The sequence below is a fragment of the Oryctolagus cuniculus genome, chromosome 19, assembly GCF_964237555.1.
Source record: "Oryctolagus cuniculus chromosome 19, mOryCun1.1, whole genome shotgun sequence".
In the NCBI taxonomy this organism is placed as follows: domain Eukaryota; kingdom Metazoa; phylum Chordata; class Mammalia; order Lagomorpha; family Leporidae; genus Oryctolagus; species Oryctolagus cuniculus.
The window spans coordinates 8552296-8578943 of NC_091450.1; the positions used below are offsets into that span (position 1 = coordinate 8552296).

Consider the following 26648-nt stretch of genomic DNA (forward strand, 5'->3'; position numbering starts at 1 on the left):
GGACTTGCTCCTGATTGGAGGAGAGCAGCGTACTCGGCGTGTGGGCAGCCGAGTTGGGATTGGCGGAGGAGGACTATAAAGGAGGAGAGAGACGGCATGCACCGGGAACATCTATGGGGAACATCTAAGGGAACCCGTGCAGCCCCCAGAGAGCCGGCCGGCGGTGTGCCACTCCCCTGCGGAAGTGGGGAATGTGGCCAGGGGGAACTGCCCTTCCACGGAGGTGGAAGGGATAGTAGCCAACCCGGGAAGAACCAGCAGCAAACCCGGGGAGGGCCGAGCAGACGAAAGAACAGCGCAGGGCTCTGTGTTGCTCCTCCACGAAGAGGGGGAGCGACAGTTCACATTATATAATTTTTTAAAAAAAATATTAGCATCACTTGCTTTTTTTTTTTTTTTGACAGGCAGAGTGGACAGTGAGAGAGACAGAGAGAAAAGTCTTCCTTTGCTGTTGGTTCACCCTCCAATGGCTACTGTGACCGGTGCACCGTGCTGATCCGATGGCAGGAGCCAGGTGCTTCCTCCTAGTCTCCCATGGGGTGCAGGGCCCAAGCACTTGGGCCATCCTCCACTGCACTCCCTGTCCACAGCAGAGAGCTGGCCTGGAAGAGGGGCAACTGGGACAGAATCCGGTGCCCCAACTGGGACTAGAACCCAGTGTGCCAGCGCCACAAGGCGAGGATTAGCCTAGTGAGCCACGGCACTAGCCAGCATCACTTGCTTCTTAAACATTTCTAGGCGAAGCTAAACTCATTTCAGTCTCCTATGCCCACTAATGCTTCTTCTTCCTGCATTCTTACAACAGATCACGAGTCCCTCTCCATTGTCATTTAGAAACCACTCCAGGAATACTAAAACCTTCAAGAAGTAATAAGCCAGGAAGTTATAAAAATTACTGTACTTAGAGCTAGTTTAAGAAAAGATCTCATCTAATACCAGCACTGAGAAAAGTATTATAAAGAAAACAGAGGCTAAAATCTTACCTTGATAAACTGGCTGTTTTATCTAGGACAAGGAAGAAACAAAGTTAACCTTATTATAATAATATATATTAGGAAATACATGTTGTTCCTGATGAAAGTAAAAACACTAATCTAGTGAAATAACAGTCATTTAGCTTAAAGGACTTCTAAAAGATTAAAAACAAAATGAAAGAAGCCAGCGCCGCGGCTCAACAGGCTAATCCTCCACCTAGTGGTGCCAGCACACTGGGTTCTAGTCCCGGTCGGGGTGCTGGAGTCTGTCCCAGTTGCCCCTTTTCCAGGCCAGCTCTCTGCTATGGCCTGGGAGTACAGTGGAGGATGGCCCAAGTGCTTGGGCCCTGCACCCATGGGAGACCAGGAGAAGCACCTGGCTCCTGCCTTCAGATCAGCGCGGTGTGCCGGCCGCAGCGCGCCAGCTGCGGTGGCCATTGGAGGGTGAACCAATGGCAAAAGGAAGACCTTTCTCTCTCTCTGTCTCTCTCTCTTTTATTGTCCACTCTGCCTGTCAAAAAAAAAAAAAAACAATGGAAGATATTTCCTACTTCATTGTGATCTTTCATTAAACCATTTCTGATAGGGTAGAAAGGTAAACAGTTATTTTTGACCAAAACACCTATTTCCATATTATTAAAGGAAAACTAATCTATTTAATTTTTATCCCAGAAATGGCAAAATTCATAATTAGAATGCAAATACATTATTTGATTTGTTTGGGGGGAAACCCAATATCTATAATGAAATCTTAAACAAGAAAAGCCTCTATGAGAACAGAATAAATTCTAAAACATTTGTACTGCAGTAAACTTTTTTTTTTTTTTATTTTTTTTTTATCTTTTATTTAATGAATATAAATTTCCAAAGTACGACTCATGTGTTACAATGGCTTCCCCCCCCATACCGTCCCTCCCACCCACAACCCTCCCCTTTCCCACTCCCTCTCCCCTTCCATTCACATCAAGATTCATTTTCGATTATCTTAATATACAGAAGATCAGCTTAGTATACCTTAAGTAAGTATTTCAACAGTTTGCTCCCACACAGAAACATAAAGTGAAAAATAATAGATGATTTTTTTTAAATGATGATGAAATCAGATCAGACCTATTGTCATGTTTAATCCCAGTGAGAGTCAAGTTGGGAATTGATAATTTCTTTCTTTTTTTTTTTTTTTTTTTTTTTTTTACAGAAGATCAGTTTAGAGTACATTAAGTAAAGATTTCAACAGTTTGCACCCCCATAGAAACACAAAGTGAAATATACTGTTTGAGTACTCGTTATAGCATTAAGCCTCAGTGTACAGCACGTTAAGGACAGAGATCCTACATGAGGAGTAAGTGCACAGTGACTCCTGTTGTTGACTTTACCAATTGACACTCCTGTTTATGGCATCAGTAATCTCCCTATGCACCAGTTATGAGTTTCCAAGGCTATGGAAGCCCCTTGAGTTCTCCGACTCTTATCTTGTTTAGACACGGTCATAGTCAAAGTGGAGGTTCTCTCCTCCCTTCAGAGAAAGGCACCTCCCTCTTTGAAGACCTGTTCTTTCCACTGGGATCTCACTCACAGAGATCTTTTTGCCAGAGTGTCTTGGCTTTCCATGCCTGAAATACTCTCATGGGCTTTTCAGCCAGATCCGAGTGCCTTTAGGGCTGATTCTGAGGCCAGAGTGCTATTTAGGACATCCGCCATTCTATGAGTCTGCTGAGTATCTCACTTCCCATGTTGGATCACTCTCCCCTTTATTTATTCTATCGGTTGGTGTTAGCAGATACTAGACTTGTTTATGTGCTCCCTTTGACTCTTAGTCCTTTCATTATGATCAATTGTGAACTGAAATTGATCACTTGGAGTAGTGAGATGGCATTGGCACATGTCACCTTGATGGGATTGAATTGGAATCCCCTGGTATGTTTCCAACTCTACCAATTGGGGCAAGTCAGCCCGAGCATGCCCCAAATTATACATCTCTTCCCTCTCTTATTCCCACTCTTATGTTTAACAGGGATCACATTTCAGTTAATTTTCAACACTTAAGAATAACTGTGTGATAATTACAGAATTAAACCAGTCATATTAAGTAGAACAGACAAAAAAAAAAAATACTATGAGGGATAATGTATTAAGTTGTCCATTAGCAGTCAGGGCTATGCTGATCAAGTCACCATTTCTCATAGTGTCCATTTCACTTCAGGAGGTTTCCTTTTTGGTGTTCAGTCAGTTGTCACCGATCAGGGAGAACATATGGTATTTGTCCCTTTGGGACTGGCTTACTTCACTCAGCATGATGTGTTCCAGATTCCTCCATTTAATGGTCTGAATTCTTCAGTTAAAAGACACCGTTTAGCTGACTGGCTCACAGAACACAACCCAACTATTTGTTGCCTACAAGAAACACATCTCTCTAACAAAGAGGCATGCAGACTGAAAGTGAAAGGTTGGAAAAAGATATTCCATGCCAACAGAAACCAAAAAAAAGCAGGTGTAGCCATATTAATATCAGACAAAATAAACTTTAATACAAAAACTGTTAAGAGAGACAAAGAGGGACACTATATAATGATTAAGGGTTCAATTCAACAGGAAGATGTAACTATTATAAATGTATATGCACCTAATTACAGGGCACCGGTCTATTTAAAAGATATGTTAAGGGACTTAAAGGGAGATTTAGATTCCAATACAATAGTACTGGGGGACTTCAATACTCCACTCTCAGAAATAGACAGATCATCCGGACAGAAGATCAACAAGGAAACAGCAGATTTAATTGACACTATTGCCCAAATGGATCTAACAGATATCTACAGAACTTTCAACCCTACATCTACAGACTTCACATTCTTCTCAGCAGCGCATGGAACCTTCTCTAGGATTGACCACATACTAGGCCATAAAGCAAGTCTCAGCAAATTTAAAAGAATTAGAATCATACCATGCAGCTTCTCAGACCACAGCGGGATGAAGTTGGAAATTAGCAACTCAGGAAACCCCAGAAAGTATGCAAACACATGGAGACTGAACAACATGCTCCTGAATGAACACTGGGTCATTCAAGAAATCAAAAGAGAAATCAAAAACTTTCTGGAAGTAAATGAAGACAACAACACAACATATCAAAACTTATGGGATACAGCAAAAGCAGTATTGAGAGGCAAATTTATAGCAATAGGTGCCTATACCAAGAAATTGGAAAGGTACCAAATAAATGAGCTTTCAGCGCACCTCAAGGACCTAGAAAAACTGCAGCAAACCAAACCCAAATCTAGTAGGAGAAGAGAAATAATTAAAACCAGAGAAGAAATTAACAGGATTGAATCCAAAAAAACATTACAAAAAATCAGCCAAGCGAGAAGCTGGTTTTTTGAAAAAATAAACTTTTTTGATTCACTAGAAACACCTTACAAATTTTAAAATACAGTTGGATGGGGGCTGGCACTGTGGAGCATTGGGTTAAAGCCCTGGCCTGAAGTGCTGGCATCCCATATTGGTGCCAGTTCGAGTCCTGGGTGCTCCTCTTCTGATCCAGCTCTCTGTTATGGCCTGGGAACACAGTAGAAGATGACCCAAGCCCTTGCCATCAGTCTCTGCCACTTTCAGTACCTGTAAACTGTAATGCCAGCTAAACTTCTACCAAGATACCATAAAATCTCTCACAAAGGACCTGTGTAAATCAGTTCCTTTCACTCAATGTAATGTTGTGATTTTAGTAAAGAATTAGAAGGCATATTAAAAGACAAAATAATCAGTTTGATTTGAGAAGGCAAGCATTAGAATCACACTCAGATAAATTACCCTTCCAAAACGGACACAGACTTTCTAAGAAAAACATCAAAGAACTCTCTCTTTCTTTCTTTCTTTTTTTTTTTTTTTTTTTTTGACAGGCAGAGTGGACAGTGAGAGAGAGACAGAGAGAAAGGTCTTCCTTTGCCATTGGTTGGTTCACCCTCCAATGGCCGCCACGGCTGGCACGCCGCGGCCGGCGCACCACGCTGATCCAATGGCAGGAGACAGGTACTTATCCTGGTCTCCCATGGGGTGCAGGGCCCAAGCACTTGGGCCATCCTCCACTGCCTTCCCGGGCCACAGGAGAGGTGGCCTGGAAGAGGGGCAACTGGGACAGAATCCGGCACCCTGACTGGGACTAGAACCCGGAGTGCCGGCACCTCAAGGTGGAGGATTAGCCCAGTGAGCCGCGGCGCCAGCCAGAACTCTCTTTCTCATAAGCCACACTACAAAGATTTTAAAAGAGGCTCTTCAGACAGAAGGAAGCGAATATATGTCAGCTACTTGGATCTACATAGTGCAAGAGCAATAGGCAAAGGAGTAAGTGAGGGCAAAGTTGTTATCTTACTGATTGGTTTCTCAGACAACACTTTGCTTAATATAACTGAACAAAGTAGTAATAGCAATACATATGGCGATTATAGCTTATGGATATAGCAGTGTCGTAAGAAATGGGACGGAGTTCGTGGAGTCACCTTTTACAACATAAATTTCATTTCCTGTGAATTGGATTACTTTTTAAAATGTGTATTTCCAATTCAGGGAGAACCACTTTCAAAAAAGACAACAAAAAAGATAAGTTCAAGTATAATTGGTGTGCTAAACACAATGAAATAAAACTTGCAAGATTCTAAGTTAGGCCCTGAAAAGCCATATAAAGAGTGTAAGGCAAAAGGGGACAATGAATAAAAAACAGCCATAAAGGTGATAGATGTTAAACCAATTATATCATTAATAGTTTTAAATGCTAATAAAGTAAATACACCAATTAAAAGACAGTGACTGTAGAGTGGAATAAAAAATAATTCCCAGCTAATGAATGTATAGCAGGAGCCCATTTTCAAATCCAAGCTATAAATGCATTAAAAGTGGGTTAGAGAAAAATGTACAGTTAGAACTAATCAAAAGAAAGCTGGAGTAGCTATTTCAGTTTCACACAAAACAAGCACAATGCAAGGAGCATTCAAGGATCACATGGTATTACAATAATGATAAAGGATCCATTTTTCAAGAAGACATGACAACCCTTAATGTATAAATACCTAACAACAGAGCTTCAATATTCATGAGGCAAAACTGCACTGCAACTAGAAATAGATGAATTCACCCCCACTCCTCCCTCAGTCACTGGCAGATCCAGCAGGAAGAAAGTCAGTAAAGATTCAGAATAACTGAACAGCACTGATAATCTGCTGAATCAGTCCACACTACAGAATAATTCAACCAGCAAAACAGAATACACTCATGTGGGCTCACACAGCACATTTACTCCATTCACTCAAGACATAAGTTCACTTTACCAAATGGAAAGGAGTAGGAATCATAGAATGTTTGCTCTCAGGACAGTGAAAGTAAGCTAGAAATGAATCAGGGAATTTGAAAACTACAAAGCATTTGGAGATTACATCACAATTTCAAAAGAACACATAGGTCAATCTTTCCAGACTTTTAAAACATGTTTCAATCCAAATTATAATGAAAACAACCTTATTAAAATTTGTGGGTTATGGGGAAAACAATGAATGGAGGAGGACTGATTTTACCAGGTGCAAATGCAATTACTATACAAATTCCTCCTTATTTATCATATAAAACACTCCTAGTATACTCACAACAAGAACAGTTGTCCAGAAGAAAATGGCAAATGCCGAAATAGCTACGACTGTAGCAATAATGATAAGCTTCCGAAAAATCCCCCCAAAATCAGTACTGAGCTGAAAATGGTCAGGAAAGTTCTGAGATAGCTGCAATAAAACATTGGAAACAGTGAGAAGACACAGACATTGACTGTATTTCAGTTGCTAAGAACCCTAGGTCAGCCTGCAAGGAGTAATCATGTCCCTCAACTGACTCAAGGTGATTTCCTTGCTTCTAGGAAGACTGGGGTCCTGGTGTCTGGCACAATGGCTAAGACCCCACTGGTGATGCATGTATCCCACATCAGAGTGCCTGGGTTTGAGTCCTGGCTTTACTTCCATTCTATTTTCCTGATAATGTGCCCCCCTGGGAGTTAGCAGATGACAGCTCAAGGATGTATATGGGTGTCTACTGTACAGGTGGAAGAACTGGACTGAATTCCAGGCTCCTGGCCTTGGGCTTGGCTCATCCTTGGCTATTGTAAAAATTGGGAGAGTGACCCAGCAGGTGAGGTGGAGAACATCTGTCCTTGTCTCTTTGCACCTTTAAAATACAAATAAAAATTAATGAATTAAAGTTTAAAAATAAGCATAACTTGCCAGCCTCAAGTTTCTTGGGTGGTTGGTAGTGTTGTTAGATATCTGTGTGGGTGCCTTTGAGCACAGAGTATCCTGGTTCATTGTGGGCCCTGTACTCTCCTTTGTCTAATACTGGGTGAGAGTTCCTCTCCACCACATCTTCTCTTGTATTGATGATTTCTTTTAAATACCAGTACCCATCAAAATGTGAGTGAAAAGCTTATAAGGAGAAAATCAAATTTTAATGCTTAAATAAAATCAAAAGTGGCAAGAACAATGGTAGCACCAAAACACAAGATTTTTTAACAGTCTTCATATAAATTCTATTGATCCACTATGTGAATTAAGACAAATGTTTCAGCTGAGTAAGTTAACACTGTTTTATTTACAACTTTTCTACATAGGTTGCATTGGATTTAACTGTGTATTTGTTGAAATTTGGCACCTTAACCCTAAACAATTCCTATAGAATGGTGAATTAAACAGAGATGTTCATTCAGTAGAAATAACTCAGATGAGTTGGGAATGAAAGCAAATGAATTACTGATCCATACTGCAACATGAATTCTCTCAGACATATTGTCCTGAGCAGAATCAGGTGATACAAAATAGTCCATATGGCACGCATGCATCTATTTATATGAAATTCTAGAAGAAATGTAATATGTTTTAATCTAAATTGATATAAACATTAACATTAGAATAATTTATATGTAGCCAGCGCCGTGGCTCACTAGGCTAATCCTCCACCTTGCGGCGCCGGCACACCGGGTTCTAGTCCCGGTCAGGGTGCCGGATTCTGTCCTGGTTGCCCCTCTTCCAGGGCAGCTCTCTGCTATGGCCAGGGAGTGCAGTGGAGGATGGCCCAAGTGCTTGGGCCCTGCACCCGCATGGGAGACCAGGATAAGTACCTGGCTCCTGCCATCGGATCAGTGTGGTGCACCGGCCGCAGTGCGCCAGCCGTGGCGGCCATTGGAGGGTGAACCAATGGCAAAGGAAGACCTTTCTCTGTCTCTCTCTCACTGTCCACTCTGCCTGTCAAAAAAAATTTATATGTATATAAATATATATGTATATATATATATATATATGTATATATGCCATTGGAGGTTGAACCAACGGCAAAAAGGAAGACCTTTCTCCCTGTCTCTCACTGTCCACTCTGTCAGAAAAGAAAAAAAAAAGAATGGAGTCCTGTCTTTTGCAACAAAATGGATCCATTTGGAAACCATTGTGCTTAGTGACATAAGCCAATCTCAATAAAGACAAATATTATATGTTTTCTAAGATATATGGCAGTTAATATAGAATACCAAAACATCTATAGGAATGAAATGCCCATTTTGGACTATTATTGTCATATGTAGCTCCTGTTTATACTCCTGTTGAACTGCAGTCTTCCTAATTTTTACTTGTGAATATTAGTGGTGAATTAAGTTTTTGAATACAGTTTGGATTAAAATGATGGCTTTGCAAAAACTGATGAGAGGGGAGAGTTGGAAGGGGATTGGGGGAGGAGCAGGGCAGTGAGGAAGTGCGGTTGTCTTCTTGGAACTGTACCTAGGAAAAACAGAAAATCTCTTCTCTTAATAAAATAATTAAGAAGTTTAGAACTAGGGTAAACAAATTTGTCAACTTTAAATGATAAATGAAAAATGAGAATCGTTTGAGAGTTTTCCATTTCTATGCATCCTTCAATTTCTAATTTCTTCCTATTCCCCTTCTCTTTTGAATGATTTGGATTTTTTATGAGCTCATAAAAGCAGGATGCAGATACTTATTTTCACATCTCGTGTCTGTCTCTGGGCTCCCTTCAAATATAGTCCCTAGGAACAGCCTCCAAGAGCTGAGGAAAAGAACAATTCAAAAGTTAACAAAAGCAACAAAGCAGATAATCCACAGCAGAAGTGACAGTTCACGTGCAACAATCTAGTACTAATACCACCCACTCAGAACCACTGTTTCAAGGCTGCCTGGTGTCAACACACATGAGTCTTATCTCAGTGACACTGCTACATGTGTGATGGTACCAAAGGAGCAGCAGCTGAGGATCTCCCACAGATCCTGCAGGAACCAGGCTAACAATCATGACTCCTAAGAAATCAGTGTTTCCTGTGTTATTTTCACCACTACAACATGTAATCCAGTGGCTTCTAGCATATCCACACATCCTCTTTTGATACTATGAGGTTACTGTTTCCAGGATTCCACCCTGTCAGGCTTTCCTGCTGTTGATCAAGCAGAAGTTGATGCCACAGGTGTGGCAGAGGTTTGTCAGCCTGGCCACGACACCTGTGATGTCTAACTTTCATCTAACTTCATCTTTGGAAAGGAATGGATGGCTGTGCAAGAGCCAGTGAAATGGTGTTATCTAAACCACAGTGGGACACAGCCAATAGAAGGAAAGAGACCAAAGTGAATCTGGTGTTTACTCACATTCTGCACTGTGTGACTGGGCAACCCCAGCACAGGGAGCCAGAAGATCCACCTCCATATCTTCATGTCCGGGTCCTCTCAGTGCACTGAGTTACCAGGAGTGAGAAACTAGAGTGGGGGGTAGAGGAGAAGGGTGTGACTTAGGGTGGGGCAAGGACTGAGCTCACAATTGGCTTGCCAACAGGGCAGGGCAGTGATTGGCTATCCATTAGGTGGGGGATGGGGTGTGGCAGTAATAGGTCACAATTAGGTTGGGGATGAGGAGCAGTGTGGCAGGAAGAGGAGAGCAGGGTGAAGAGTGTCAGGGTCAAAGTAGGGTTTGGGAGCAGGGTTCAGAGGTCAGTGGGAGATGATCCACAGACCAGTTGGGCACACATAAGGATGGGAGTCTCAGGAGTGAGGGATGGCACAAACCAGGACTCTGGGTCTCTGTTCTCCTCTTTGGTGGTCACCTCTCCCACCTGGGATGTTCATTCTCTCCTGACCAATTCCCTGCCATGTAACCCCACCTGATGTGTAGAACAACCCTGCCCGGCTGAGCCAGCACAAGGAGACAAACCAAGAACAGAACCTCTGCAAACTTCTTTCTACTTCTGACTCTGGTTCTTCCTGTAGCTCCTCAGTGGCCCCCTTCTGGGTAGATCCTTTCTGTTGGAACTCCTCATGTTTCCCACAGCCACTGATGGGGGCAAAATATACTAAATAACTGATCACAGTACTTCAGGTAGAACCTAACATACAAGCATGGTGAGAGGTTTCACAAGTCTCTCTCATGAATGGATTTAAAGAGTAAATAAAACATTAGTAAAAAGTATAAGGCCTTAGCAGCAAATCATCTTAACTCTAACTTTCTAACTTTATAGAAACTCAAAGGAAGGTGGATATGTCACTTTTCTATGTCATACAATAGCTTGGGCTTTAAATTTGAATTCCAGTGGGTGGTGGAGGAAAACCAATCTGTCATGATTGACCTTTCAGGTATCTCCAAGGGGACTGTGCATTTTAAGAGAGAAAATTCATCAGATTTCCACGTGGGTGATCAATGATATCCACAGCCCTGGAGAACATAACTAAGGATGGGAGGCTGGGGTGGCCCTGGACATAGATGTTGTCTATGGAATGTTTCTTTAACTCGGCAAACCAGTAAAGGCTCTGCTTATGTTCTGCGATAGTCCCTGCCTTCTTTGTTCTTTGCCTGCACACATGCAGATGTGATGCCACATCCATTTATCCCTGTGACTTCCCTTCATTCCTCAGGCTGCCAGGACCCAGTGAAATAGGAGAGTTTTGTGACTCTGATGCTCCTTATTTGATATCAGGTGGAGAAGCGCCTATCCCTTCCTCTACTCTGGTTCAGCATTCATTGGTGTTGCTTGCATCCATCAGACTGATATATTTGCACACGTGAGCTTGTGCTCTGCCCTTCAATATGGATGTAGGACTATCCTCTTCTTTCCTAGGATTCCCCTATGTGCCTGAGCCCCATGGGTATCCCCTCAGTACCATTCATGGGCACCAGTCACCCCCTACACTCTCGTGGGCTCTTAGGCCTCATCCAGCACCTCCACCTCCAATGTCTGGTATGATGATCTTCACTGAGGGAACTGACTTGTAAACTATACCGATCTTTTCTCTCATTGTAAATTATTACAAAAATGTCCCGGATGGTACCGCAGGGATTTACAATACAAGGGTGAGGCTGTTTGGGGGCCCTGTAACTTGGATTGATATTCTGATGACATACAGTGGGCTACATCACCACCCCAACAGCAGGTGACAGCAGGTGTCCATTTAGATGAGGAAAGAGATGGCCTACAAAAGCAAAAATGCAAATGTGACATGGGAGAGGGGTAATGTGCCTGGCTTTGGAAGGGGTAAGATCAGTCCCCGACTTTGAGGAATGAGAACCTGACAACAGGGGAGCAACACAAAGCATGCAGTACAGAGCTGGTGATCACAACAGAGGCACCAGTGACGGGCATAAGAGTACAAAGGCAAGAATGGAGCTCCTGGGTGTAAATGGGGGGGTGGATAGGAGGAGGAAGTGTAGAACTTTATTGCCTATGTATTAATAATAAACATTTTATATGATCTGTCCTTATGAAAATTAAAAAACAGCAAATAGTAATAGTCATTACTATAGAAAAATTATTTCTTTAGCTTGTGGAGTTTTTCTTTAAAGATGTTGAACTTTCCAACTATATTAAATCATTCTTGCAATCCATTTATCAAATATGACCTGAACACATAGTAGTAGTAGTATCATGATCTAGGCATTCCAAAACACTGCAAAATTCAGAGCTGACACAGTTAGTGACTGACTTGGCCCACTGACATCACTTTGGGGTTTCTGGGTGTATGATGTGGGCTGCCTGCCTTGAGGTGCAGAGGACTAGTAAATGGAAAGAAAAAATTGCCAGCTCTGGTATGCATGGCACCTACCTTGCTGCTGAACACCTCATACAGGAAGGCTGTGCTTTCTCCTGTGATTGGCATTGAAGGTAAGTCAGCTTTTCATTACTTTAACATACAAGAGAGGAGCTACTCAGGAAAGAAAATGCTTATTTTTGCTTACAGCTCGGAGATCCTTAGTTGAATATCGGACAGCCACATAGACTAGCTCTGGTGAGGCTGGCGATGGTGAAGCCTGTGTGGAGGGATGATCCCATGGTGAGCCTGGAAACACAGCGAGAGACACAGCAAGCATGCCACGGTTAAACAACCAACCTTCTCATGAGAACCACTCTCTGAGGGCAAGCCTGCAAGACCTAAAGTCTCCTCCAGCAGATTCACCTAACAAAAGCCATAATTAGAACAAGTATCTACTTTAAATTGATCAATTGTCAACATAAGACTCTGGAGTTTAAATGAGCTGGGGGAGCAAGTCATATCCAATCCATAATAGAGAGGTCAATTTATTAAAGGTCAATGATAGTCTTACACCATTCAAATGACACAGTAAAAACATGTGCAAAGATAGGCAGAGAAACACAAGTTAAGGGGGATTCCAGAAGTAGCATGAAAAACATATGGCAATATGGCCTATGAAATAGGAAACATGTCAGTGCAGGTGTTCAGACACCTCAGCAGTCATCTGAACAATATAAAACAAAATTTAATCCTCACTTCAATGTGAATAGTAAAGTTATAAATGATGGCCATGGTTTAATATTGAAAGTGAAATCATGTGTATTTCTCCATGGATAATGAAAACCTCAGTTGATGTTTTAGGGATGAGGCCAGGAAACTTTGCTGACTGGGTGTCAATTCAAGTGGATTAGCAATGCACCTTTTCTCATAAATCATTTCACCTGTAACTCACTCGTTCAAATAAATAAAATAAATCTTAAAAAATCAGAAGTGAGAACTGAAATATTGGTATTAATTTTCATTTATTCTTCATAGATTTCATGGTAATGTTGGAAGACTATTGGGAATTGCAACAAACTTTTAGCTTATATGTGCTATGGGCATGATCAGGGTAGAGCATCTAAACTGGTATGTCTCTGTGGCCTGTCATCAACAGCAATGCAGCATACCCAGGGCTGGAGGCTTTTAGGATTCCAACTCTGCTCAGCTGGAGATAACGGGAAAATCAGGAAGGACCAAGAAAGAAACGTGTTAGGCAGTTAAATACTTTAAAACCTTGTTTGGAAGTTGTACTCACATGTTTCTTACTCAAGTTATTGAAATCACATATACACAAATGTGGGTATTTCAAAAAGTTGATAGAAATTTGAGGTAAAAGTTTGTTTTGTTGCAAAAACTGTTTGAGATGGTAATTCACAATAATTCATGTAAAATGTGTAGTACAGCGGTAGACCTGTGGCCTGCCAGTTAAGACACCAGTTGGAACACCCACATTCCATTTCAGAGTATCAGGTTTAGAGTCACAGCTCCTTTCTGCTTTTTTTTTTAACTATTTGTTTTGAAAGCCAGAGTTGAGAGAGACTACGAAGCCAGAAACTAGGAATTTCTGGGCCTCCCATGTCAGCAGCAGGGGCCCCAACATTTGGGCCTGCTTCCTCTGCTTATTCCAGACCATTCTCAGGCAGCTGGATGGTAAGTGGAGTCACCAGGACACAAAATACAGCCCATACAGGATGCTGCATCACAGGCGGCAGCTTTAACACCACGTCACAACACTGCCCCTTCCCCAGCTCCTCTCAATTCCAGCTTCCTACTAACGTGCATCCTGGTATGTCCCAGGTGATGGCACAAGTATTTGGGTCCCTGTAACCCAAATGGGAGACCGTGATTGAGTTCCTAGCTCCTGGCTTCAGTGTGGCCCAATCCTAGCCATTGAGGGCATTTGGAGTAAGAACCAGTGGAGGAGCTGGGGGCACTCTCTCTCTCAAATAAATAAAGTTCAAAATTAAGAATTAAACAAAGACAATATTTATCCAGTAGGACTGTTACAAAAGATTGATTCTGTTAAAATTATTTTCCTAACTCAATTAAAATCAAATCCCACTAAGGAATCCTCCGATTTGGCAAAGTAATTAACAATTCATCTAAAATAATGTAAACACTACCAAAAGAACACTAAAAAGAGGAATAAGGAGGCAGAAACTTGACACTGTAATGGACATCAAAATGCTGTACATTTTATTGATAAAGAAGCAAAGGCAGTGCTGTTCTGTTTCACGAAGCAGACAGTAACACTCATAAACAGACACCGCAGTGCCTGGCACAGGGAACCCGAGCGCCTCGGCTGGCTTCTAAGAAGCTACAACAGAGCCAAAACTTCAGCTGCTTCTCATCTACTCACAGTTCTCCTCACAGACTGCTGTATTGGCCACTTAAAGTGACATCATCAACCAAACTTGATAAAGCTTAGTGTACACGTTACACACACACACACGCACTCCTGTATGCGTTATAGAAAAGTGGAAATGAGAGAAAAATTTTCCATAATATATCAGTTTCTGGGCTGAAATTCTTTGAGTGGAAGCCAGTATCCCTTTTATATCCGTGCACACATTTCCTGTCAACGCACACCTACTCTTCTGAAAGATCTGAGAAGGAAACATTGAAGCGGGAAGATTGTTTCATGTTCCTGAACAGGAAGACTCATATTTTCTAAAAATGTGAGCTCCTCATCTGTTTTTCTATTTTATATAAACCAAATAAAACAGGAGGGGTTAAAACTTTTTGAATTACACATGCTCTTATTGTTTTGACGACACTGATTTGTAATATATAAAGAATGGCCTTGTGGTTATAAAAAATGGGCAAATTTCCATATTTTACTGACCACTGAACAGACCAATAAATGAAGATAAGTGACTAAAAAATCCAAATATATGTAAGAATTTATGATTTGATAGTGGTTACGTTTCATATTACTAGGCAAAGGTGGAATATTTACAAATGATGCCTGGTAATTTGGAAACTGGCTAGGATTTTATGTCACAAAACTACATTCTTGATGTACTAAATATTACCAATTTTAAATACACAAAATGAGAAAAATGCTAAGGGAAAACACAGTGCCTTCAATGGCTTTGTGTGGTCAAAAGCCTTACTAACGGTTTCCTCAAAAGCAAGCATTCTGAAGGTTCACTGAGTAAAATAAAAACTAAATCCCCCTGGCATTTGGCACAGGGGTTCAGATGCCACCTGAGACACCTGCATTCCATGGATGCCTGCGGTGAAGTCTCAGCTCTGCTTCCAACTCCAGCTTTCTGGGGATGTAAACCTGGGGATGATGGAAGTGAAGGTGCAAGTAGTTGGGTCCCTGGCACCCAAATGGGAGACTCAGATTTCTGAGTTCCTGCCTGCCCCAGATCTGGCTGTTGCGGGCACTTGAGGAATCAATCAGAAAATGGAAAGTTCTTTCTGCCTCATTCACTTGCTATCTCTCTTCTTTTTAAACAAAAAGAAAATAAAAAATAAATTTAAAAATTAAAATGACTTGTATAACAGAAATACCAAAATAAATGACAACTATTTTCCAAAACACTTACAAAATATATATTTCAGATGAAAAATCCACTTTACAGAGAATTCTTTGAAATAAACAAAGTACCTTTTTTTGCCAATTAGCAACCAATGGCATAGAAAAAAGGATTTATTGTCCTTGGTAAGAGAAAGATTTTTAATAATTTATTTATTTGCTAATTGTCCCTTTGGGACTGGCTTATTTCACTCAGTATGGTGTTTTCTAGATTCTTCCATTTTGTTGTAAATGACCAGATTTCATTTTTTACCACTGTGTAGTATTCCCCAGTTTACATATCCCATAATTTTTTTATCCAGTCTTCCATTGACAGGCATTTAGCTACTGTGAATTGAGCTACAATAAACATGGAGGTGCCGATAGCTCTTTTATTTGCTGATTTAATTTCCCTTGGGTAAATTCCGAAGAGTGAGATGGCTAGGTCGTATGGTAGGGCTATATTCAAATATCATATATTCTCCCTGATCTGTGACAACTAACTGAGCACCTAAAAGGAAACCTGTAGAAGTGAAACTGACACTATGAGAAGCAATGACTTGACCAGCCCTTGTTCTGACTGTTTAGGAACAGCTCACTATTTTATCCTTTTTAGTATTTTCTTTTTTTATTTAATACCATTGGTTGAACTTTTTACTTAACACAAAATTATTCTTAGTTGTTTAAATCCAATTGAAAATTGATCCCTGTTAAAAAAATATGTGTATGAATAAGAGAGGGAGGAGATAAACAATTTGGCACATGTTCCCACGGACTTACACCTAAGAGTAAAGCTAAGAATTTGTCATGGGACTCCAAATTCCATTATGTTGGCAGGTGCTAATGCCATCTTACACATTAAAGTGGTCATATTAAGTGTGTAACTGATCATATAGATAGGACTAACTGTCAAAGGGATCTTATAAATAAGATCAAGTTTCTGCTAATAATAATAGATAGAATTAAAAAGAGAGAATGATCCAACATGGGAAGCGGGATACAGAGCAGACTCATAGAACGACAAATGTCCTAAACAGCACTCTGGCCTGAGAATCAGTCCTTAGGCATTCAGATTTGGCTAACAAGGGGTCATCAAAGCAGGGTGTACTTTTTTCTGAAGGGAAGAGAGTGCTTCCACATTGGTTGTGGCCCTTTCTAAATACTGATGGAGTTTGTGGACTCAAAAGGCTTTCATAGCCTTGGCAGCTCATGACAAGAGCCTCAGGGGATCACTGAAATCATGGATAAGAGTGTAAATTGTTAAATCAACAACTGGATTCACTGTGCACTTTGCTCCCCATGTAGGACCTCTGTCCTTAATGAGTTGTACTATGAGAACTAACAGTAAAACTGGTCTTCAAACAATAGTTTATACTTTGCATGTCTTTGTGGGTGAAAACAGCTGAAATCTTTACTTAGTATAGAGTTGATCTTCTGTGTGTAAAGATGAATTAAAATGAATCTTAATGAAGAATGGGATGGGAGAGGGAGTAGGAGGTGGGACAGTTTAGGGGTGGGAGGGTGGGTATGGGGGGAAGAACAGCTGTAATCCAAAAGTTGTACTTATGAAATTTAAATTTATTGGGGCCGGCACCGTGGCTCCCTTGGTTAATCCTCCACCTGTGGCACCAGCATCCCACATGGTTGCCAGGTTCTAGTCCCGGTTGCTCCTTTTCCAGTCCAGCTCTCTGCTGTGGCCTGGAAGGTCAGTGGAGGATGGCCCAAGTGCTTGGCCGCTGCACCTGCATGGGACACCAGGAAGAAGCACCTGGCTCCTGGCTTCATTTCAGCGCAGTGCTGGCCATAGTGGCCATTTGGGGGCTGAACCAATGGAAGAAGACCTTTCTCTCTGTCTCTCTCTTTCACTGTCTATATAACTCTTCCTGTCAAATAAAAACAAAACTTAAAAAGAAATTTATATTTATTAAATAAAAGCTTTCTAAAAATAATTTATTTGAAAAACAGAGTTACAGAGATGGGAAGAGTTGGTGGGGAGAAAAAGGGAAGGAGGGAGAGAGGGATGGAAGGAGATACAGATAGGGAGGGAGGGATGAAGGGAGGGAGGGAGAGAGGGAAGAAGTCTTATCTACTGTTCACTTATCAGTCACAACAGCCAAGTCTGGCCAGGCTGAAGCCAGGATCCAGGAACCCCATCCTGGTCTCCTACATGAGTTTCAGGGGCCCAAATACTTAAGCCACCTTCCACTGCCTTCCCAAGCACATTAGCAAGAAATTGGATCGAAGTTCAGCAGGCGGGACCCAAACCAGAACTCTGATATAGGATGCTGGAATTCCAAGTGGCAGCTTAACTCATTGCACCACAATGTCAGGCCTCAAGACAAAAACTTTAAGTTAAAATGGGAATTAAAATACTGTTTTCTGTCAGTGAGAATAAAGAGCAGAATGTACAGTGTTGCTTACATGCTATGTTGCCTATGACTTTTAAAATGAACAATTTCATGTTATGTATTGTACAACATTTAAAAATGCATGCATTCTACTCTTCAGTTATATTATACAACAGTATATTTCAAAAGTAGCCAAAGATAAATCAATTTATTTACCCAGCACTACTTAAAATAGCAACTTGCTAAGAAGAATTCCCAATGGATGTTACCAACTATAATGCATCTACAGGATGCAGTCATGTATGACCACTGAAAGTGGCATAGACAGATATATGTGGGCATGCACAGATATATCTGGTATGCCACGTAAGGAAAAAATCAGTTCATGCATATGTTAGCTAAGAAAATGTACAAAATATGATAAAAGGTGATATTTCAGGCTGGTGATTTATATGTGAAATTTTCTTTTTTATTTGTTATCTCTACAGTGAACACATAAAAATTCTAATAAAAGGTTAATAACAGAAGAATCCTTGGAAAGAGGAAAAATATGAATCTTGCAAGATAAAATGAGTTACTTGCAATTAAATGTTTATGGATTATTTTTACTAACTTTTAACCTCTTCCAAAGTAAAGAAAAATTTTTATCTGTGTTTCTATTATTATTTATGCTTTTAATTATATATTTTTCATACTATAAACTTTATTGCTTATGTATTCATAATAACCATTTTATATTATGTGTCCTTCTGGTCATTACTATAGAAAAATTATTTCTTTACCTTGTAGAGTTTTTCTTTAAAAAGATGTTGAACTTTCCAACTGTATTTAATCATTCCTGCAATCCATTTATCAAATTTGACCTCAACACGTATTACATAGTACACATATTCTCTCAGAACTCTAGCATATTTCAAAACTTTGTTTTTCTGTCCAGTATCAGCAAGTTGAGAATTAAAATTGAAGTAATGAGGGGCCTGTGCTGGGGCACAGGTTAATGCACCCATATAGGTTCTAGTCCCGGCTGCTCCTCTTCCAGTCCAGCTCTCTACTATGGGCTGGGAAAGCAGTAGAAGATGGTCTGAGTGCTTGGGCCCCTGCTCCCACATAGGACACCTTGAAGAAGCTCCTGGCTCCTGGCTTTGGATTGGCACAGCTCCGGCCATTGCAGCCAACTGGGGAGTAAGCCAGAGGATGGAAGACCTCTTTCTCTCTTTCTCTTCCTCTCCTTCTCTCTCTCTCTGCAACTCTGACTTTCAAATAAATAAAAAAAATCTTTTTAAAAGAGCAAATTTAATTATATAAAGGATAATCAAATATACAGATAACTGATCTCTCACACTTTTATGTATTTTTCTCTAAAGACTTGCCATCAAACTTCATCTTGGTGATCCACTGTCTAAATCAGAAGAAAAAGACTACGATTTTGATGCCAAGGTAAATGCTCTATTATGAAACAAATGTTCTTGGTCAGAATTTAGTTTTATATATTATTTACTTTTAAAATTGAGCAGTGCTCTATGTATCATCATCTCACATGTTTAATGGAAAGTTGGTTAGAGAAAATAATTTTGTAGAAATATGATTAGTTGTCATTTTAAAATGCTTTTGGTTTGGTAAATATCAAAAATTAGTATGTACTTTAAAAAGGTAAGAGTGAAAAGAATGGGCTGAGAAATATATAGGGGAACATTAATAGGAAACACTTTACTGCACTAGAGGGAATATAAAATTTGGTCAAGGGTGCATTTGTAAAACACTGTGACTTTCAAATCATATCAACCTCTTAGAATGGGTATGTCTAAAGAAATCATGAATGAACCAAATTAGTTGTTATCATAATCATGGGATCTCCCTGGTGTGCTTCAGTTCTGAAACTGTTAGGATATGTCAGGGAATTTTTTTCTTTTCTTAGATCTTTTATTTTGCCATCATGTAATTTTTAGGAGACAATTTTCCCCATTTCTATTCTTGGTTCTGAAATTTGACTATTATGATATTAGAAATTATGGAAATTTCAATTTTGGGTCACAATGGATCCCAATCCTTTTTCTAAGTCATTCCATTAACTGCATAGTTAAAACTCTGCATATAAGAGAATACATGTTTTTCCCAATAAGTTCTAGAAGAAGAAACTCTTAACAGCATACGAAAAAACTTAATTTCAGAATTTTTTAAAAGGATTTATTTTATTGGCCGGTGCCATGGCTCAATAGGCTAATCCTACGCCTGCAGTGCTGGCACACCGGGTTCTGGTCCCAGTCGGGGCACTGGATTCTATCCCGGTTTCTCCTCTTCCAGTCCATTTCTCTGCTGTGGCCTGGGAAGGCAGTGGAGGATGGCCCAAGTGCTTAGGCCCTGCACCCACATGGGAGACCAGGAGAAGCACCTGGCTCTTGGTTTCAGATCAGCGCGGTGTGCCGGATGCAGCACACTGGCCTCAGTGTCCATTGGTGGGGTGAACCAATGGAAAAAGAAGACCTTTCTCTCTGTCTCTCTCTGTCACTGTCCACTCTGCCTGTCAAAAAAAAAAAGATTATTTTTCTTTATTTGGAAAGACAGAGTTAAAGAGGTAGAGACAGAGAGAGAGGCTTCCAACCATGGTTTATTCCCCAGATGGCTGCAACAGCCGGAGCTGCGCAGATCTGAAGCCAGGAGATTCCTCCAGGTCTCCAACATGGGTGCAGGGGCCCAAACACTTGGACCACCTTCTGCTTTCCCAGGCCATAGCAGAGAGCTGGATCAGAAGAGGAGCAGCAGGGACTAGAACCAGTGCCCATATGGGATGCCGGCACTTCAGGCCTGGGCATTAACCCTCTGCACAACAGTGCTGGCCCCAGAAATATTTTGGACTGTTGTTTAAAAAAAATCTACCTTAAGTCCTTATATTACATTCTAAAGATTGAAATTTTAGGAATTTTTGTATTTGGTACTATAAGTATTCATGTAAGCTCCTTCATCACTGTGAGCTATTGAAAATTAGGCAATATTTATATATTTCCTAGAGCACTTAAAAATAAGGTATTAAAAGGGAGATCCAAGATTGTTAAATAGGGAGAAACGTGTTGATTTTGCCTGAGAGAGATAAAGAAAAGCAGAGTAACTGCATTCCCAGGAGAAGCTGAAGAGAGGTTTGCAGTGGAAATTCTACAGAAAGAAGAGAGACACCATGGAGCAGTGTGGACAGTACAAACACCCAGGAGTGAGTGGGGACATCACCAGCAACTGCCACAGCCAGGGACTGTAGGAGATACCATCTTCTTGAAGCAAAATGAGAGGAGTCTGCAGCAGCCTGTTTGACTGGTGATATCACCAAAAGGAGATCTTGCACACCAAACTTGTTTTGATTTTGGCCTGGAACACTAGCAGGGTCAGGGTGTCCACCTAACCTCATGAAGGGAGAACACATGGTTTTCTTCTGATCCCCCCATAAAGGCATCTGGCAACTAGCAGGGAAGAAACACCATCTTAATAAGACAAGCAGAGTCTGTTGTGGCTTGCTCGCATGCACAACTAGGGAATGTTATTGGAGGGATAAACCTGAAGTCCCCACTGACTTTGATTCTAGCTTGTTGGCTGGCAGGGAGCAGGAAGCCCACTTAGGCTTGAGAGGTGCTTTCTGCCCCCTACTCTATCATGTGCACCCAGACTCAACCTACCAAGGTGGAGCAGTGACAAGCAGCTGGCTCTGGGATAACCTCTAGGCTGTAGACAGGACAGCCTGCTCCCTGTGCCTGTGCCATGCCCTGCATGCTATGACTGACAATTCTGTAACTCCATGATAGGGCATGGGGAATAGCTGGTTCTCTAGGAATCACTGTATCCAACTTCTGAGGCTCAGATTTCACTGAGGGCCTGGGGTGGGTCATTGCAGAGGGTTCTGGGCTGCACTGAAGCCACACAGATCCTTTCTGTGGTTCCTGTGAACGTATGGGTGGGGAGTGTAGCCACTGTGGGCTCACCCTGGGCATGGAAATGGGTGTGGAATTTCATAGTCAGAGAAGATCCTTCTGAGTTTGATATTGAAACTGCTGCCTGAAGGGTAAGAATGCACCATCCCTGTGATAGTCCAGGAAGAGGAAAGAATGGACCGAGTCCTGGAACAGTGGATCTCATTCAAATATCATTTTGTTTTTGGCACTGGGGAATGGCCAGGACATATGAAATAGAATAACTATATTTATTGTCATTTTTATATTATATGTGAAAAGAAAAGGTGTAAATAAGTGCCTAACATATTTGGGAAGCTAAGGAAGTAAATACTGCTCTTAAATATTGCTATAACTTTTTGAAAATATTTACTGGGAAAAACTCACTTTAGTATCAATATATGCTTCTCTTACTTGTAAGCTGAACTGCTTTTAAAATTTGAAATTCGTTTCTTTGCTTAGAAGCTGTAAGTATTTATATAACTTATTGTTGACACTAATTATTACAGCATATTTCTAAATGTCTTCTTCAGAAATATGTTGGCAAATATGGGCCTGCTGATCAAAGAAGGAAAGATATAAATGAACAACTACAAGGTAAGAGCTAATTTTGTAAAAAACTCATTTGACAGAATGTTTGTCTAAAATATGAGCACAGATAAGTTCTAATAATGAAAGGAGCTAACCTATTATATGCATAGTAAAGAAAAAGGTAAGTAAAATGCTAATAAGTTTTGCATTTTACCAGCCATCAACAACAGCTTAAATTGTGAGTGCCACTGAAGAAACTGAATTTTAGTTCCATTTAAAGGGAATTTTTGATCTGAGGAAAATCAAGATACACAGAAGTGAAAAAGAGGAAATAAGAGTAAGAAAGGTAGAGGATACCGGAAGTAAAAAAAAGTAGTTGAAATATCTATATCGAGTGGAGGATGATAAAATAATTGTTTTGAACCTTTTAAAAGGTGAATTTTTTGCAGTGACATAATTTTAATCCACTCTATAATCACAGGCTTTACTCACCACTAACTACAACATTCAACAAATAGAAAGTAGGAAGACCACAGTTCCACAGGTATATAAGCAATCAAATCACAAGATTCCATTTCATCCCTGTAAATTTTTTGTATTCTATATTAATTTCCACATATCAGAGAAAACATGGTATCTGTCTTTTGAGGACTGGCTTATTTAAGTACAATGGTTTCCAGTTGCATCCATTCTCTTGTGAAACACAGGACTTCATTCTTTTTACAGCCTTGTAGTATTCCATAGTGTACATACACCACATTTTATTTCCCCAGTCATCAGTGGATGGACATTTGGTTGATTCCATATCTTAGCTATTATGAATTGAGCTGCAATAAGCATGGTGGTACATGTTGGGTGGTTGAATAGTCCAATGAATACTGCTCCCCCTTGCTTATGTTTGAACATTCCAGTCAGTGTGGATAGAAGGGTATTGTCCATAGCACACTGTTATCTGACTGCCCACAGATGTCTGGTATGATAAAAGCATCTCCCCAGTGGGCACTAGGCCTAACATCAGCTCCTGGCTTATCATGAGTGACTCCATTCTACTTTCATTTTGTGGCTAGTGGTAATGTTTCACTCAATATTTTACTGTAGGTTTTCCACAGTTCACCTCATTTTGCTACTCAGGTAAGTGGTGATCTGTGACTCTATTTTTAGGACTTCCTGTGGATTCTCTACAATTACTTTACTCAACAAGAAGGAAGCAACTGTAATGAGAAGAGATTGCCTCACCTTACTAACAAGCATTCTAGTCCATTAGCTAGTACCATCATGTAAGGAAAATGAAGCCATGTTGTATCCACATGTTCCCATCTGCAGAAACCTCACAGGACAGTACAAATTCCTCACACTTTTACGTTCATTAAAGCAGCAAATTCCTCCTTGCCTTTAAGGGTATGGTTGTGGCGTGACCCTTGGCTAACAGGCTGTGAAAATCCAGTTTGCTGTAGCAGAGCTTGCTAACAGGCATTTAAAAAAAAATTAAATAACCATGTGAAATAATTCTGGCTTAAAATAGAACATAAATTACATAGTAGAAGTTAAGGGACAAAAAGGCTTTTATCTTTAATTTCTCTAGAGAATTACATAAAGGTTTTTGTTTAACAGTTTTGCCCTGATTACTGAAGTAGCAAGTAAAACTAGAGTGAATATTTTGTTTTGAAAAGGTGCTCAAGCTCCGGTATTTTTGGTTTTCATAGCTGTGAAGCATTTATCATTTGCATGACTAATAGCACAGGAAAAACCTGTTTTACAATTAAGTGTAGAGGGTTTTCTTTTTTTCTTTTTTTATATTTATTTGACAGATGGAGTTAGACAGTGAGAGAGAGAGACAGAGACAGAGAAAGGTCTTCCTTCCATTGGTTCACCCCCGAAATGGCCACTACGGCTGGAGCTACACCAATCCAAAGCCAGGAGCCAAGTGCTTACTCCTCATCTCCCATGCATATGCAGGGGCCCAAGGACTTGAGCCATCCTCCACTGCCTTTCCAGGCCACAGCAGAGAGCTGGACTGGAAGAGGAGCAACCAGGACTAGAACCTGGCACACATATGGGATGCCAGTGCCGCAGTCAGAGGATTAACCAAGTGAGCCATGGCGCCGGCCCAAGTAGAAGGGTTTTCAACTAACTTTGGAGTTTTTAAATGCTGATGAGATTATCTTGAGCTGGGCTGCTGTAGATAAATTTGGCCTTCAGAACTGCTATATCACTGAATCTGAAATCTATGTACCACCCCAAATATTCTTGACATCACAGTCTTGTGCAAGTAACCTTTTGTCTTACATGTGTAACTGAGAGAAGAGTATATGTTGTGTGTGCATGTATGTTTATGGTTCCTAAGAATTTGGCACAAGTTGGAAATTATTGCCTATTCTGAGAACCTATACTGCAGAATATAGTGTATCAAGGACTTTTTCTTTTAAATTATTTGAGTGTCTTTTATACATTATTGAAATCATTGATAGCCCACTCCCCAAAGTACTTAATAACTGGCATTAAGGTTAGAGGATAGGGAAAAAATACTGGATAGTATTTTTCATAAATAAGAAAAAATAAATTAAAGCCAGGCTATGGCTATCAAGAATGTTTGTGAGTATTTGCCTGCTTTGGTGTGTTTGTTTTATAATCCTCATTTATGAAGCTCCTTGTGGAACAGACAGAGAGTTTTAACCAAATTTATTGAAAATATATTCGACTATATAAAAGTTGCTTTGACTCAAATGCAGGGAAATCAAAGATTCAAGAAGTATAGTTTAATGAAGTAGGAAATATGCATTAGTGAATTGTTGGGGCTTTGAAGCTTCTAACTTCCCAGAATGATTCTGGATTTTGAGAATTCTATAATTAATAGCAATTTATGACAACTAAGATTGCATATTAGAAGCAACTATGAAAATTCTGCAGTTTTACATTTTGGATTGCTATGCAGATGTGAAAAATAGGTTAAAATGTAAAAGACTTTGAATAGCAGTGGTGAGAGTGGACATCCCTGTCTGGTACCAGATCTCAGTGGAAATGCTTCCAACTTTTCCCCATTCAATAGGATGTTGGCTATGGGTTTTTCATAGATTGCTTTGATTGTATTGAGGAATGTTCCTTCCAAACCCAGTTTGCTTAGAGTTTTCATCATGAACGGGTGTTGTGTTTTATCAAATGCTTTCTCGGCATCTATTGAGATAATCATATGGTTTTTCTTCTGCAGTCTGTTAATGTGGTGTATCACATTGATTGTTTTGCACACATTAAACCATCCCTGCATAGCAGGGATAAATCCCACTTGGTCTGGGTGGATGATCTTTCTGATGTGTTGTTGCATTCTATTGGCGAGAATTTTATTGAGGATTTTTGCATCTATGTTCATCAGGGATATTGGTCTGTAATTCTCTTTCAGTGCTGCATCTTTTTCCGGCTTAGGAATTAAGGTGATGCTGGCTTCATAGAAAGAATTTCGGAGGATTCCCTCTTTTTTGATTGTTCTGAATAGTTTGAGAAGAAATGGGATTAGTTCTTCTTTAAATGTCTAGTAGAATTCAGCAGTGAATCCATCTGGTCCTGGGCTTTTCTTTGTTGGGAGGGCCTTTATTACTGTTTCAATTTCTGTCTCAGTTATGGGTCTGTTTAGGTTTTCGATGTCTTCCTGGTTCAATTTAGGTAGGTTGCATGTGTCCAGGAATCTATCCATTTCTGATAGGTTTCCCTGTTTGCTGGCATACAGGTCCTTGTAGTAATTTCTGATGATTCTTTTTATTTCTGTAGTGGCTGTTGTTACGTTTCCTTTTTCATCTCTGATTTTATTGACTTGGGTCTTTTCTCTTCTTTTTTTAGTTAGTTGGGCCAATGGGGTGTCAATTTTGTTTATTTTTTCAAAAAACCAGCTCCTCGTTTGGCTGATTTTTTGTAAATTTTTTTGATTCAATCCTGTTGATTTCTTCTCTGATTTTAATTACTTCTCTTCTCCTACTAGATTTGGGTCTGGTTTGCTGTAGGTTTTCTAGATCCTTGAGTAGAATTGAAAGCTCATCTATTTGGTGCCTTTCCAATTTCTTGATATAGGCACCTACTGATATTTTTTTTATTTTTTTATTTTTATTTTTTTTTATTTTTTGACAGGCAGAGTGGACAGTGAGAGAGAGAGAGACAGAGACAAAGGTCTTCCTTTTGCCATTGGTTCACCCTCCAATGGCCACCACAGCTTGTGCACTGCGGCCTGCGCACTGTGCTGATCAGATGGCAGGAGCCAGGTACTTATCCTGGTCTCCCAT

General features: G+C 40.4%; 1 protein-coding gene across 4 annotated transcripts in view; it reads right to left on the reverse strand.

Moving 5' to 3' along the window:
* LOC103346830 (transport and Golgi organization protein 1 homolog) overlaps positions 1–26648 on the reverse strand; it is a 129610-nt gene that overhangs the window by 13179 nt on the left and 89783 nt on the right. For 2 of the 4 annotated variants that reach the window (XM_070064931.1, XM_070064930.1), the window contains 4 exons: positions 12213–12313; positions 9638–9745; positions 6599–6730; positions 984–1005 (listed from right to left, as the gene is read on the reverse strand). In XM_070064931.1, coding sequence (XP_069921032.1) covers positions 984–1005; positions 6599–6730; positions 9638–9703 — 220 coding nt within the window. In that variant the 5' untranslated portion in view covers positions 9704–9745; positions 12213–12313. Of the gene's footprint in view, positions 1–983; positions 1006–6598; positions 6731–9637; positions 11957–12212; positions 12314–26648 lie in introns of those variants that run through there. The other 2 variants (XM_070064929.1, XM_070064932.1) reach the window with 2 other exon arrangements.